This window comes from Pristiophorus japonicus, chromosome 7 (assembly GCF_044704955.1).
Source record: "Pristiophorus japonicus isolate sPriJap1 chromosome 7, sPriJap1.hap1, whole genome shotgun sequence".
NCBI classification, from domain to species: Eukaryota; Metazoa; Chordata; class Chondrichthyes; family Pristiophoridae; genus Pristiophorus; species Pristiophorus japonicus.
The window spans coordinates 125,192,876-125,208,305 of NC_091983.1; the positions used below are offsets into that span (position 1 = coordinate 125,192,876).

Consider the following 15,430-nt stretch of genomic DNA (forward strand, 5'->3'; position numbering starts at 1 on the left):
GTCTGACTTTTTCTCCATATACAAACAGTAACTGTTCTCAAATTAAACGTTTTTTGTAAGTGATGTAAATTTACAAGTTTAAAAGTTTGTAAGTGATCTTAACTGAATAGTTTAAAGTTTGATACAAGAATATTTTTATTAAAGTTAAGTTAAGTGCAAACAAGTGTTAACATTTTGAGTAAGATATATTTTCAATTATAACTGAATCATTTACATAATTTGTTCCATTATTAACACAACATAACATTATGGAACAGCTCCAAACAGTAAACATGGTCCATTTGGAATGGTAGCCGCTGAGCCTTCAGGCAGCAAAGTGTTCACAGATGAACTGCTAGCGCAAGACTCGAAATTGTTACAGGGGCATGATGGCCCATCGTCCTCCGCCGTCGTGCTCCAGGTTGAGGTAGTTGCATGGCTTCCTCCTCCTCCTCCTCTGCATCTTCCTACTCATCATCAGCCATTTCACCTCATTGGGTTTACTACCAGCTGCTGCTGCCTCATGATGACTAAGTTGTGCAGCATGCCGCAGACAACAATGAACTGACCGACAATCTCGGGAGTATTGCAAGGAGCCTTTGGAATGGTCCAGGCTTCGGAAACGCTGCTCCAAGATGACAATGGTCCACTCTATTATGCTGCGTGTCGCAATGTGCGACATGTTGTATTCCCGGTCAGCTTCCGTCCAGGTTACGCGTAGGGGCGTCATGAGCCATGTGGTGAGGCCGTACCCTTTGATCCCAGCAGCCAGCTCTGCCCTTCTGGCTGCTGTTGAAACATGGCAGATACAGCGCTCTCGCGTAGGATGAACGCATCATGGGGTAGCTCCCAGGGTATCTCGCATCAACTGTCATGATGTGATGCACATCATAAGAACATAAGAAATAGGAACAGGAGTAGGCTATACGGCCCCTCGAACCTGCTCCGCCATTCAATAAGATCATGGCTGATCTGATCATGGACTCAGCTCCACTTCCCCGTCGCTCCCCATAACCCCTTATCTCCTTATCGTTTAAGAAACTGTCGTTTTCTGCCTTAAATTTATTCAATGTCCCAGTTTCCACAGCTCTCTGAGGCAGCGAATTCCACAGATTTACAACCCTCAGAAGAAATTTCTCCTCATCTCTGTTTTAAATTGGCGGGCCCTTATTCTAAGATCATGCCCTCTAGTTCTAGTCTCCCCCATCAGTGGAAACATCCTCTTTGCATCCACCTTGTCAAGCCCCCTCATAATTTTATACGTTTCGATAAGATCACCTCTCATTTTCTGAATTCCAATAAGTAGAGGCCCAACCTACTCAACCTTTCCTCATAAGTCAACCCCCTCATCCCCGGAATCAACCGAGTGAACCTTCTCTGAATTGCCTCCAAAGCAAGTATATCCTTTCGTAAATATGGAAATCAAAACTGCACGCAGTTGCATGATCAGCCATCATCATCATAGGCAGTCTCTCGGGATTGAGGAAAACTTGCTTCCACTCCTGGTGTGAGTTCTTTGGTGGCTGAACAGTCCAATATGAGAGCCACAGACTCTGTCACAGGTGCGACAAATAGTCGTTGAGTGGAGGGGTGGGTGGGACTGGTTTGCCACACACTCTTTCCGCTGCCTGCACTTGATTTCTGCATGCTCTCGGTGTTGAGACTCGAGGTGCTCAGCGCCCTCTCAGATGCACTTCCTCCATTTAGGGCGGTCTTGGGCCAGGGACTCCCAGGTGTCAGTGGGAATGTCACACTTTATCAAGGAGGCTTTGAGGGTGTCCTTGTAGCGTTTCCTTTGGCTCGTTTGCCGTGAAGGAGCTCTGAGTAGAGCACTTGCTTTGGGAGTCTCGTGTCTGGCATGCGGACTATGTGGCCTGCCTAGCGGAGCTGATCGAGTGTGGTCAGTGCTTCAATGCTGGGGATGTTAGCCTGAATGAGGACGCTGATGTTGGTGCACCTGTCCTCCCAGGGGATTTGTTGGATCTTGCGGAGACATCGTTGGTGGTATTTCTCCAGTGACTTGAGGTGTCTACTGTACATGGTCCATGTCTCTGAGCCATACAGGAGGGCAGGTATTACTACAGCCCTGTAGACCATGAGCTTGGTGGCAGTTTTGAGGGCCTGGTCTTCAAACACTCTTTTCTTCAGGCGGCCGAAGGCTGCACTGGCGCACTGGATGTGGTGTTGGATCTCGTCGTCGATGCCTGCTCTTGTTGATAGGAGGCTCCCAAGATATGGGAAGTGGTCCACCATGTCCAGGGCTGCACCGTGGATCTTGATGACTGGGGGGCAGTGCTGTGCAATGAGGACAGGCTGGTGAAAGATCTTTGTCTCATGGATGTTTAGCGTAAGGCCCATGCTTTCATACGCCTCAGTAAATATGTCGACTATGTCCTGGAGTTCAGCCTCCGTATGTGCGCAGACGCAAGCATCGTCCGCGTACTGTAGCTCGACGACAGAGGTTGGGGTGGTCTTGGATCTGGCCTGGAGACGGCGCAGGTTGAACAGGTTCCCACTGGTTCTGCAGTTTAGTTCCACTCCAGCGGGGAGCTTGTTGACTGTGAGGTGGAGCATGGCGACGAGAAAGATTGAGAAGAGGGTTGGGGCGATGACATGGCCCTGTTTGACCCCGGTCCAGACGTGGATTGGGTCTGTGGTGGATCCGTTGGCAAGGATCATGGCCTGCACGTCATTGTGGAGCAGGCGGAGAATGGTGCCAAACTTTTGGGGGCATTCGATACAGAGGAGGACGCTCCATAGACGCTCGCGGTTGACAGTGTCAAAGGCCTTCGTAAAGTCGAAGAAAGCTATGTATTAGGGCTAGCGCTGTTGCCTGCATTTTTCCTGTAGCTGTCGCGCTGCAAAGATCATGTCCGTTGTGCCCCGTAGGGGACGAAATCCGCACTGTGACTCCGGGAGGAACTCCTCGGCCATGGGAAGAAGACGGTTGAGGAGGACTCTAGCGACGACTTTCCCAGTGGCTGATAACAGGTGGATTCCTCTCTAGTTGCCGCAGTCGGACTTTCCCCCTTTTTTAAAGATGGTCATGATCACTGCATCTCTGAGATCCCCCAGCATGCTCTCCTCCCTCCAGATGAGAAAGATGAGCTCGTATATTTGCGCCACTGGTGCCTCGCCGCCATACTTCAATACCTCAGCCCGCACCCATAGCCTTGTTGTTTTTAAGCTGTCTTATGGCTTTTTCTACCTCGTGCAGCGTTGGGGTCTCACTGAGGTGGCGGCGGGTTGCATGCTGCGGGATGGAGTCGAGAACATTCAAGTCAAAGGCAGAGTCTCGATTGAGGAGATCTTCTAAATGCTCCTTCCAGCGGTCCCTGACTTCCTCGGTGTCCTTGATGAGTGTTTCCCTGTTCTTGGCCAGCAGTGGGGTGGGGCCTTGAGTGTTTGGACCGTAGGTGGCCTTGACTGCGATGAAGAATTCTCGTACATCATGGTTGTCAGCCAGCTGCTGTATCTCCTGTGCTTTCTACATCCACCACCTGTTCTTTAGGTCCAAGGATTTTTGATGGACCTCAGCCTTGAGCCGTCTGTGATGCTGCTTTGCTGCTCCCGAGTTGGGTTACTGTTTAATCCGATCCATCATCGACATCAACATAGCCCCAAAGCGGAGGGGGCAGCAGAAGCAGTGCCGCAAAAAAGTCAATGCCGGAGCACTTAAGGACCCAGCTAAGAGAGCCCTGTAAGTCAGCGACTCACAGCTAACCTGACGTGCCTTGATGACCCCGAGACGCAGAATGCCCACAGCGCTTGGTCTCCCCTCCAGGCCTCCATATCCAGTGCCTGCAAAGAGACGCTCGGTTACCCAACCAGGAAAAACCAGGACTGGTTTGATGAGAATAATCAGGAGATCCAAGAGCTAAAGATGGTGCAGGCTCGAAGGGCCAAATAGACTACTGCACTTATTTTCTATGTTTCTATGTTTCTATTCCAGGTGTGGCCTCATCAATACCTTATATAGCTGTAGCAAGACTTCCCTGCTTTTATACTCCATCCCCTTTGCAATAAAGGCCAAGAAACCATTGGTCTTCCTGATCACTTGCTGTACCTGCATACTATCCTTTTGTGTTTCATACACAAGTACCCTCAGGTCCCGCTGTACTGCGGCACTTTGCAATTTTTCTCCATTTAAATAATAACTTGCTCTTTTTGCCAAATTTTTGCCCACTCACTTAGCCTGTCGATGTCCTTTTGCAGATGTTTTGTATCCTCCTCACACATTGCTTTTCCTCCCATCTTTTTATAGTCAGCAAACTTGGCTATATTACACTCAGTCCCTTCTTCCAAGTCGTCACAGACGAGCTGCACGTTCATGGAAGGGAAGCCTTTTCTGTTTCTGTACATCTCGGAATCCTCCAAAAGTGCTCGCAAGGCGATGTGGGTACAATCAATGCAGCCCTGTACCTTTGGGAAGCCAGCAATCCTGGAGAACCCCATAGCCTTGTCACACATTGCCTGGGCGGACATGGGGAACTTTATGTAGTCATTCTTCCAGGCTATAGTGCAGCAGTCACCTGCCAAATTCGGATAGGTGTTGCATGTTGAGAAATGGCGCACACAACCCCAGTTGTGGCCTTGTATTATCCAGATCTATAAAATGAAAGTGCAGCTGGACCCTTGACTTCAACTGACAAAGCAGTCCTCCTGACACTTCTAGGGTGTAGGTCTGCTTTTATTAACTCTCAGATCTCGGTTACAACTTATTTGCGGAAACGCAGCCTTCTCACACAGTCTGCCTCACTCAGCCGCAGGTATGAACACCTGTCTCAATATATCCAATGTGGGTAAGGCTTTCTGCCATCATCCTATGTGCTCTGAGGTTCCTCAGGTGATGCTGCCGAATCAATTTTCTCCATGGCACCATCATGCAGAAGGCTTGCATGAGGTATGGCATTGTTAATGTTGTGTATGGAGAAAGAATCAGACTGAACACTTGTGAGCTCAAAGTAAAGTGTGACCATAGTCTTTTATTGCAGGTCTCCAGAGTGCCCCTCCAACCTGTGAAGCTGCCTTAAATACCTGTGATCCCAAGGGATTCTGGGATCTGTTGAATCATTTATTGGGCCCTGCAGGGCTGCTGTGGATGATGGGTTCTGCTTTGTGGTCAACCGTGGTGTCGGTTGCCACTGGTGTGTGTGTTGGGGGATCAAAAAAGGTAGGGTCCAAGGTGGGTTGCTCAGGGTAGTCCGTGAATCTGAGTTTGATTTGGTCCAAGTGTTTCCGGTGAACGAGTCCATTTGAAAGTTTGACCCGAAACACCCTGCTCCCCTCTTTAGCCACGACAGTGCTGGGAAGCCACTTGGGACCTTGTCCATAATTTAATACAAATACAGGATCATTGACTTCAATCTCGCGTGACACATTTGCGCTATCATGGTATGCACTTTGTTGAAGCCACCTCTCTCTACCTTTTCATGTAGATCAGGGTGAACTAACGAGAGCCTTGTCTTAAGTGCCCTTTTCATGAGCAGTTCAGCAGGTGGGATCCCAGTGAGTGAGTGTGGTCTCGTGCGGTAGCTAAGCAGGATTTGGGATAGGCGAGTCTGCAGTGAGCCTTCAGGTACCCTCTTCAAGCCTTGCTTGAAGGTTTGCACAGCTCTCTGCCTGACCATTGGACGCTGGTTTAAATGGGGCAGATGTAACATGTTTGATCCCGTTACGGGTCATGAATTCTTTGAGCTCAGCACTGGTAAAACATGGCCCGTTGTCGCTCACCAGGACATCGGGTAAGCCGTGAATGGCAAACATGGCCTGCAGGCTTTCAGTAGTGGCAGCAGACGTGCTAGTCGACATTATCTCACATTCAATCCACTTGGTGTACGAGTCTACAACCACAAGGAACATTTTACCCAAGAACGGGCCTGCATAGTCGACGTGTACCCTAGACCACGGTTTGGAGGACCATGACCATAAACTTAGCGGTGCCTCCCTGGGTACATTGCTTAACTGCGAGCATGTATTACATCTGTGAACGCAGGCCTCTAAGTCCGCATCGATACCGGGCCATCACACGAGGGATCTGGCTATCGCTTTCCTCATTACGATGCCTGGGTGGGTACTGTGGAGTTCATTGATGAAGGTGTCTCTGCCCTTCTTGGAGACCACTACTCGATTGTCCCACAGAAGGCAGTCTGCCTATGTAGACATTTCATCTTTGCGCCACTGGAACGGCTTTATCTCTTCCTGCATTTCCACTCGGACACTGGACCAGCTCCCATGAAGCACACAGTTTTTGACTAGAGATAATAAGGGGTCCTGGCTTGTCCAGGTTTTGATCTGCCGGGCAATGATGGGTGATTGCTCACTCTCAAATGCTTCCATAACCATGGCTAGATCTGCGGGCTGCGCCATTTCCACCCCCGTGGTGGGCAATGGCAGCCTACTGATAGCATCGGCGGAGTTTTCTGTGCCTGACCTGTGGCAGATGGCGTAGTTGTATGCGGACAGTGTGAGCGCCCATCTCTGGATGCGGGCCGATGCGTTGGTATTTATCCCTTTACTCTCGGAAAACAGGGATATAAGTGGCTTATGGTCAGTTTCCAATTCAAATTTTAGCCCAAACAGGTATTGATGCGTTTTCTTTCCCCCATAGACACACGTTAACGCTTTTTCAATCATGCTATTGGCTCTCTCGGCCTTAGACAGACTCCTGGATGCATAAGCAACCGGTTGCAGTTTCCCGAAATCATTAGCTTGTTGCAATACACACCCATCGCCATGTGACGACGCATCACATGCTAGTACCAAACGCTTACATGGATCATACAACACAAGCAATTTGTTTGAGTATTACAATTTTCTCGCTTTTACAAAGGCATTTTCTTGGCTTTTGCCCCAAACCCATGCACCCCCTTTTCATAGTAATACATGTAGTGGTTCTAGCAGGGTGCTGAGACCTAGTAAGAAGTTACCAAAGTAGTTCAAGAGTCCCAGAAACGACTGCAGCTCCGTCATGTTCTGTGGCCTCGGTGCGTTCTCGATTGCCTCCGTCTTCGCGTTGGTGGGCCTGATGCCATCCGCCGCAATCCTCCTTCCCAAGAACTCCACTTCAGGTGCCAGGAAAACGCACTTCGAGCGTTTTAATCTGAGCCCCATACGGTTGAGTCGACTAAGAACCTCCTCCAGGTTCTGCAGTTGCTCGACTGTGTTCCGACCTGTGACCAAGATGTCGTCCTGGAAGACCAGGGTGTGCGGGACCGACTTCAGTAAACTTTCCATTGAATGTCTCTCTGGAATATCACCGCTGCTGTTCGGATTCCAAACGGGCATCTTTTATAAACAAAAAGACCTTTGTGCGTGTTGATGCAGGTGAGGCCCTTCGATGATTCCTCCAGTTCCTGCGTCATGTAGGCTGAAGCCAGATCCAGCTTCGTGAATGTCTTTCCTCCCGCCAGTGTTGCAAAGAGGTCGTTGGCTTTTGGTAGTGGGTATTGGTCCTGCAACGAGAAACGATTGATAGTTACTTTGTAATTGCCACAGATTCTGAAGGTGCCCTCTCCCTTGAGGATTGGGACAATGGGACTGGCCCACTCGCTGAACTCGATCGGTGAGATGATACCCTCTCTTTGTAGCCGGTCTCTACCCTTTCTCTCATCATGTACGGTACTGCTCTCCCCTTGTGATAGATGGGTTGCGCCCTCGGAATTAGGTGGATCTGCACTTTTGCTCCTTGGAATTTCCCGATGCCTGGTTCGAACAGCGAAGAAATTTTTTTTAAGACCAGGGCACACGAAGTGTCGTCAGCAGGCGATAGCGCTCGGATGTCATCCCAGTTCCAGCGTATCTTTCCCAGCCAGCTCCTGCCGAGCATCGTGGGACCATAGCCCGGTACCACCCAGAGTGGTAGCTTGTGCAACGCTCCATCGTAGGAGACCTTTACGGTAACACTGCCGATTACAGGAATCAGTTCTTTTGTGTAAGTTCTTAATTTTGTGCGAATTGGAGTTAAGATTGGCCTTGTTGCACCACAATCTCTCTCAAGTCTTTTTGCACATGATGGACTGGCTTGCGCCTGTGTCCAGCTCCATTGACACCGGGAGTCCATTTAGTTCAACATTCAGCATTATCGGGGGACAATTCATGGTGAATGTGTGTACCCCATGTACCTCTGGCTCCTCTATCTGAGGCTCGTGATCCTCTTCTGCAACATGGTGGTTTGCAGGTTTAACAGGCTTAGCAGCTCGCCTGCACACTCGTTGGAGGTGTCCCATTGTTCCACAGCCCTTGCCAATTCAAAGGATACGTTTGCATGAATGGAAACGATGATCACCCCCCCCCCCCCCCAGTGCCAACAAGGTGTTAATGTCCTTGCATTCATCACCCTTGATGGTGGACTCAGACATCTGCGGACGTGTAGCTGCAGGTATGTGTGACCTGCCCTGTACGTTACAATTCGAAAAGAACATCACTTTGTTCACAGTACTTGTAGCAGTACTTGTGTGCTGAGAGATTTGCTTCGTATTGTCACTGGTGGCTATGAACGCCTGGGCTATCGCTATGGCCTTACTCAAAGTTGGGGTCTCTACCGTCAAAAGTTTGCGAAGTATGGTTTTGTGGCCAATGCCAAGTTCAAAATACTCTCTGAGCATGTGCTCCAAATGTCCTTCATATTCACAATGTCCTGCAAGGCGTCTTAGCTCGGCGACATAACTCGCCACTTCCTGGCCTTCAGATCTTTTGTAGGTGTAGAAACCGGTACCTCGCTATCAGAACGCTTTCCTTTGAGTTCAAATGCTCTCGGACCAGTGTGCACAAATCGTCGTACGATTTCTCCGTGGGTTTCGCTGGAGAGAGCAGATTTTTCATGAGGCCATACGTTGGTGCCCCACAGACGGTGAGGAGGATCGCCCTTCGTGTGGCAGCTCTCTCTTCCCCATCTAGCTCATTGGCCACGAAGTATTGGTTGAGTCGCTCCACAAAGGTTTCCCAATCATCTCCCTCAGAAAATTTCTCCAGGATGCCCACTGTACTCTGCATCTTTGGGTTTGCTATCTGTATCTCATCGCCAGTTGTTGTGTATGGAGAAAGAGTCAGACTGAACACTGTGAGCTCAAAGTAACGTGTGGCCGTAGTCTTTTATTGCAGGTCTCCAGAGTGCCTCTCCAACCTGTGAAGCCTTCTTCAATACCTGTGCTCCCAAGGGATTATGGGATCCCTTGGGACTCCAGGAAATGAGCCCTCTGGTGGCTATACAAAGTAAATACAAGTACAGATATATAACAGTTAATATTGCCCCATAATTAAATTGTATCTTTGCAACAACCTCAAAACAGCAGGACAAAGCACTCACACCTCTTCTTTCCTCGCTCTCTCCAAGGTGCATGCCCTAGTATAGACCACATTGTGGTCTGCGCATGTGCAATAGGCTTGCTTGGAGTGGGAAGCTAGGCATTCAGTGAAGACATTTGGGGCAACAAAGTGTAATTTTTTATTTTTTTTCAAAGCACCACCCCACCACCGAATGTCTATTCACCAGGCTGGAGGCTCGGAATGTCGGACGGCAAAATCGCTCCCTCGCCCGGACACGGGCTCAGGGCTCGGCTTCCCCCCACCCTCGGGCTTCTTTTGCGGCCGAGCCCCTGTGTTCGGGCGAGGGAGCAATTCTACAGGCCAACGCTCCGATCCTCGAGCCCGGTGAGGAGACATTCGATGGTGGGGTGGTACTTTAAAAAATTTCAAGAATTGCGTTAGACTTCCAATTTTACCCTTTTGACTTTGAAAAAATTAAGGTTTATGATACATATTCTCTGCCTGCTTGACTCCCTCCAAACTTTGGCTAAAAGCAATGGTGTCTTTCTGCGCCAATTTTGTCGTGCGCTGATTTTTCTTAAGTGTTTCGAAGGTTTTTTGGGAACGGTCACACACGCCATCCTTGGAAAAATGTAAGTTGGCCAAAATTGCTTAAATCTGAAAAACTGGCGCAGACATCCGGTTACGACCCTATGTTGCAAAAAAATTGTAACCTAAACAAATGGTACCTAAGTGATTTACACTGGCGCAAAAACTTTGGGGAAACTTGGAGATTTTAATTTTCTCCCAAAAAAAACGGTGAATGCCAAAAAACGGCGCAGATGATTGGGGAAAATTGAGTCCATTCTTCCTAAAAAAAAAGTGTAGCCTCTTGTCCTCAAATGAGATGCTTTTATTTCTTGCAGAATAAGCCAAGTGTTCTGATATGGCAAGCACTTGAAATTCAAAGCACTGGGTGATCCTTTGGCTTTAGTTTGATTAATTCAGAATCCCTAATTCACTCTGAAATAAGGAAAGGATGAGATTAAGTAAAGGTGTGATTCTGACAAAACCAGAACCATCACAACACCAGTCCAACCCAGCTCCTCAATATATGCTAGGATAGCTCCTGAATGTCGTTCCCCCCCGCCCCCCTCAACTCCATTCCCTCCATGGCAAAACACCTGGATTTTTAAGTCTGCAATACTGCTGTTGAACAACTGATCCTACAGATTTTTTGGATCAACTTCTGGAAATAATTCTCTATATTTAATTTGTTTTTGGTCATTCTTTAATCCATTTTCTTTCCACACTGTTTTCATGTTTGTTTTATCTACTGGCTATTTATTCAGTTTTTCAACTGAGTAACTTTCATGTCTCTATCTCCAATAAACTGAATGCAATTGTCTAAATGACACAAAAATAACAAAAGCCATATTCATCTGTTTCTTTTCCAACATTAAGCAGATACAATTGAATTTTGCATTCTCCCTCTCTGATGCATCTGAACTTAGTCCAGCTGCCATCTCACCACAAAGTGATGTGGACTTTACCATTTTAACCTTTGAGAGTATCTTATACTGTTTTGGCATAATACTGTGGATGCTGGAAATCTGAAATATAAACAGAAAATGCTTATCCACATTTTTTTGCTACTGTCATTAAAAAATGTTTTTTTGGTGGATATTCTCAGTCTAAGTGGGGTAAATAGGAATTTTTGATGGTAAATTAAATTGTCACAATAATGGAGGAACTAAATAGCTCACTGCCTTTTGCACTGAAACAACTCCCCAAGCCCCATGACTGGAATTGGCTTATTCAAGTTCCCTCTTAGAACTTTGCACTTTCTAGTGTGTTCCAAAATATTTGATCTCCCATTCATTTAGTCCTTGCCTGCAATGGCCTACAATGAATTTGAAATCTTAAAGGTACAATGCCCTATGATTTCTACCTCTCCTCATGAAAATGGATCACATCCTATTCTTCTGCATGTGAAACATAAATAATTAAAAAGATTAGGAAAGTTAGGCAAAGATGGGCAACTAAACAATCTTAAAAAATGTTTTTAAATGTTACTGACAATTGGATTACCTCTTTAAGGGATCTTGTCAAGAATTGGAGTTCTAGATTGTATCAGTGCATACTAGTAAGTGTATTAATGTATTTTTCAAAAATCTCCATAGTTGCTGTTCATGGAAATCTTAAGGATTATTCTACTGCTTTTTAAAATCTGTTTTTTCTTTGAAAGGGTTTGTAGACATAATTTAACTGATTTTATATCCTACAAGTGACCTCCAAAATTTTTTTAAAAATGAGTTGTTGTAGTTGAGTCAGTGGTCTTTTTGGAATAATGATGACTTTATGTTGTTGTCCATTAATGTCTTATTTGTTTCTTCAAACTTCAGTACTTGTAGAATTGCTGGAAAAAGTTGTTGGTCACCTCTCTGACAATCCATCAGAGTGTTTCTTCAGACCACATGAAGGTGAGTTGTTTTTATCTGTTGTCAAGGAAATTAAATGCAATATGACCTGAAATTGACACCTGTCTTGGTTTACAATAATACATTGAAATTAAAATGCTAATTGTGCTGATATTTTTTCAAAATCGAATTTGTTGCAAAAAATTGAAAATGGGGTTTTCCATAATTCTTTTTAGGAATGGTAATTAGGGACTTAGTTTAATGAGGCAGGATTTACAACATGGATTTGGAAAATGCTGTGCAAGTAATGTAATCAAAATCAGAATTCAGAGGTTGATGGGTTTAAATAATGGGTCAATAGATAATTAAAATATGCTTCACTCTGAGAAGAGTCTGATTGTTCAGAAGCCTTTCCAAAATCAATCTTGTTATCCCAGCTGCTCTTACTATAAATCTGTGGATTAATACATTGAAGCAGTTGCACATTTGGCAAAGAGAACACTGAGTGTCTCTGTGGAGTAATTGCTGAGAGAAAATTATTTCCAAATGCTTTGAGTAATTTTCTGTAAGAGAGATTAATTTATAGGATATTACAAAATGAGCCTATGTGTTTCGAAAGCAGTTGTTGTGAACATGGCACTTGTAAACGTGGTTGGTTAGAACATAAAATGTTATGAAAAGGTTAACAATTTAAAGCAATTGATCGAATCAAAAATGTAGTACATTTTAAGTTAAATATTTGTTTTTGCTTTACTTGTACAATTTTCCTGACCTGCTGAAATAAGCTAATGAGACCAGTGAAATATCCCTCATGAACTCCTCATGATGTTTGCAGGATGTGTTTCTTTTGTTAAGAGAGTGGCTAAATTTTATCAACGTGTTCGTAGAATTGACAGTTCAGATTGACAAACTAATAGTATTCGTAGGTGATAGATAGAGAGGGAACAAGGGCTGGACTCTCTTCTACAATCACACCTAAAATGGAATGGGATTGTGGTGGTGAATGAGGAAAAATCTGGCGGTGAAGCCTACTGCAACCTCATGTACGACCTCAATTCCCTTCCCTCCTCCCCGCCAGATCTGAGAGAGCATCAAGCTCATCATTCCATATAAACCTATGATCCAGTCACTGAAATCACCAACCGCTGGTAAACATTTCATTTCAAATTTACCCAACCACGTGGGCCTCATCTCCAGAAGGCCTCGCATCTAGCACGAATTTGGGCACACAACACTGGGATGAGGAGAGAAAAATCGGCCACATACTCTCTCGCCCACACATATAGCCACATCCTTTGTCTCTTTATCACTTGAGCCTTCACCAACTCTGAGGTAATTCCAGTCACTTCCTCCTCCTCTTGAGCATTTACATCCCTTCTACCTTCACTCTCTGTCCCTGAAGTAAAACTCCTAGATCCTTCAACAGTACCCTCACACTCTCAGTTCCCTCTCCTCTGTTTCACTACCTGTCATCACAACCCTCTTGCCTTCACTTTTGATGCATTCATCCCCATCAGATCTCAAATAATCTCCCATCTTGGCACTTACAGCAGATATCTTCATAAACTCAAATCTAAGGGCTGCAAGCTTGAGGAGACACGGCTGACAAGGCCTGATCACTCATTGCTTGATCTGCCTTCACTATCTCAAGGAATATTGATTGTCTCACTTTGCAGCCAAAATCTCCCACTAACTAAGTCGTCTTGGAGGACAAGGATAATTACAAACTCCTTCATCATAAATTACCTTCTGTGACAGCTGATGGGAAGAGATCATGGACTTTTCTATCTCCAAAATTGAGGCTATCTGCTCAGCCTTTATCTTCTCCAACCCCACAGCTCCTACCCCCAGTTATGTAACATTATGTAGCTTCTCCCTTTAGTACTCCCTGGATTAATTTTCATTTAGTATACAACTGCTCCCTCAATCTCTTCCTGATACAGCTCTTTGCTTAACTACTGTTGAGCCTAATTCTTGTTAATATTAATAGAGCTTATAACACAACATTGAAAGAAGTATGCAGCTGTGTTCTAACTCGGTTAGTCCTATTTTGTGTGGCATTCACCATATTCCCGAGTATTTTCAGAATGTGTTCTACATTGGTATAAAGCCTAGTTCTATTCTGGTATATATAATGGCTACTTCAGTCTTTTATATCCCATTGGTATTTGTATTTTACGTGTAAGTGGTTTTGCCCTTAGTGGTTTCGAATCACCCCCCTTACAACAGTTCTAGACACCGGAATTATAGTAGTGAACAGAAATACACAGTTATAGCCAGATCTTTCGGTCTCAACCGTCACAATGCTTTTATTCAAGTTAAAGCACACACCTGCACCCAGTAAAATACACCCTGCTGGTGTAAAACAAACAAACAGTACAACACACAACTCTGGCCCGTCTGAACAGGTCCCTAACGCGAAGTACCCACAACTAAAACACCCCTGCTTGGTTCGATAGGGCACCACCGAACCTGTCCAACAGAATTGTGCGTATGCCTATGATCCGTGCAGAAAACCTCCCCACTAAACCCCTAAGGCTTGGTTGGCACACACAACACCCCTTCACACTATGCGGTGGTCTTAAAGATGTGTGGGCTGACATAAATGCTCACCAATTACCTCTCTGGCTTACTTGCTGCTTCTCCCGATGAGCGTATCTTCTGGTTCTGTACCAATCTGTGGTCTTCAAGTCCAGTCTCAAGGTCAGCTTCCCAGTCGAAGTAGCAAGGCTCTCTTTGCTCATAGATGGTGGTTTCTTCTCTCCGTCCCAGACAAAGTGCTCGGTCTTTGAGTGCGTTAAACGAAGCAAGCAAGCATAGAAGAGGAGAGAGAGGGAGATAGGTGCCAAAACTGCCTCTTAAACCTGCAAAAATGCTGTTTCTCGCGCCAAATGTTAGTCCTTCGCCTGAGGCAGTCCAACTGAAAGAGCAAAAAAAAACACCTCTTCGGACGGTGTCTTTGTCAACTGTCCTGTTCCTAGGAACAAGGCTCCAACCAGTCTGGGTGGCTGAAAAGCTTCCTTTATGTCTTTGAGCACCGACCAATGTTCTTGATCTCTCACTGATGGGTTCCCATTACATGACAAAGGGCCCCCCATCTTCCTGCCATTTCAGCCATTAATCCATTCCTGCCCATCTGGAGTGTATTCCTGTGGGATATGTTTGGACCTGTCCCACGTCATGCTGTCTGCCCTTCTGCAGTAACAGCCAAGTTAAAAGCAGTTTCCAAAAGTTAAAGTCCAAGGGCTAGATTCTCCATTGTTTTTGCATGAATAATGCCAACTTAACGTCCATTTTACCACTGAAATGAGGTATATCGTCTATTTAGCCACAAAATGGAAACTGACGCCCATTTTTCAGACACTTATCGCCGAGCGTTACTTTCGCCTTGTACGCAACACTGGGAAAAAATAATACCGCCCGCCCACTTTTTTGGGGCGCAATCATCGGAATGGGAGAAACCAACACCCATAATATCGGCCAGCGTTACTATTCGCACATCATTAACAAATAATACCGACAGCCCACTTTTTTTTGTACTAAAGATCATATTTGCCGAAACTGACGCCCAGGAGATCGCCCAGCGTCACTTTCACCACCTCGCACACATCTCGCCCACAATATCGCTCGACCAAAACACCGCTTTGGAAAAGTGGAACTGTTCTGAACGAATCACAGCGATGAGGGCGCCATTTTTCAAATCGCAGGTCGCTTCATTGAAAAAGCTGCTTTTCAATGAAGGGGGAATTTGGATTGACTCTGGAGTTCTTCTCAGGTGAAGTGAC

The 15,430-nt window shown here is 45.9% G+C and overlaps 1 protein-coding gene across 2 annotated transcripts in view; it reads left to right on the top strand.

Moving 5' to 3' along the window:
* Window positions 1-15,430, top strand: part of tbc1d32 (TBC1 domain family, member 32) — a 454,803-nt gene that overhangs the window by 265,332 nt on the left and 174,041 nt on the right. For both annotated transcript variants that reach the window (XM_070885302.1, XM_070885303.1), the window contains exon 28: window positions 11,631-11,708. In XM_070885302.1, coding sequence (XP_070741403.1) covers window positions 11,631-11,708 — 78 coding nt within the window. The remainder of the gene's footprint in view (window positions 1-11,630; window positions 11,709-15,430) is intronic.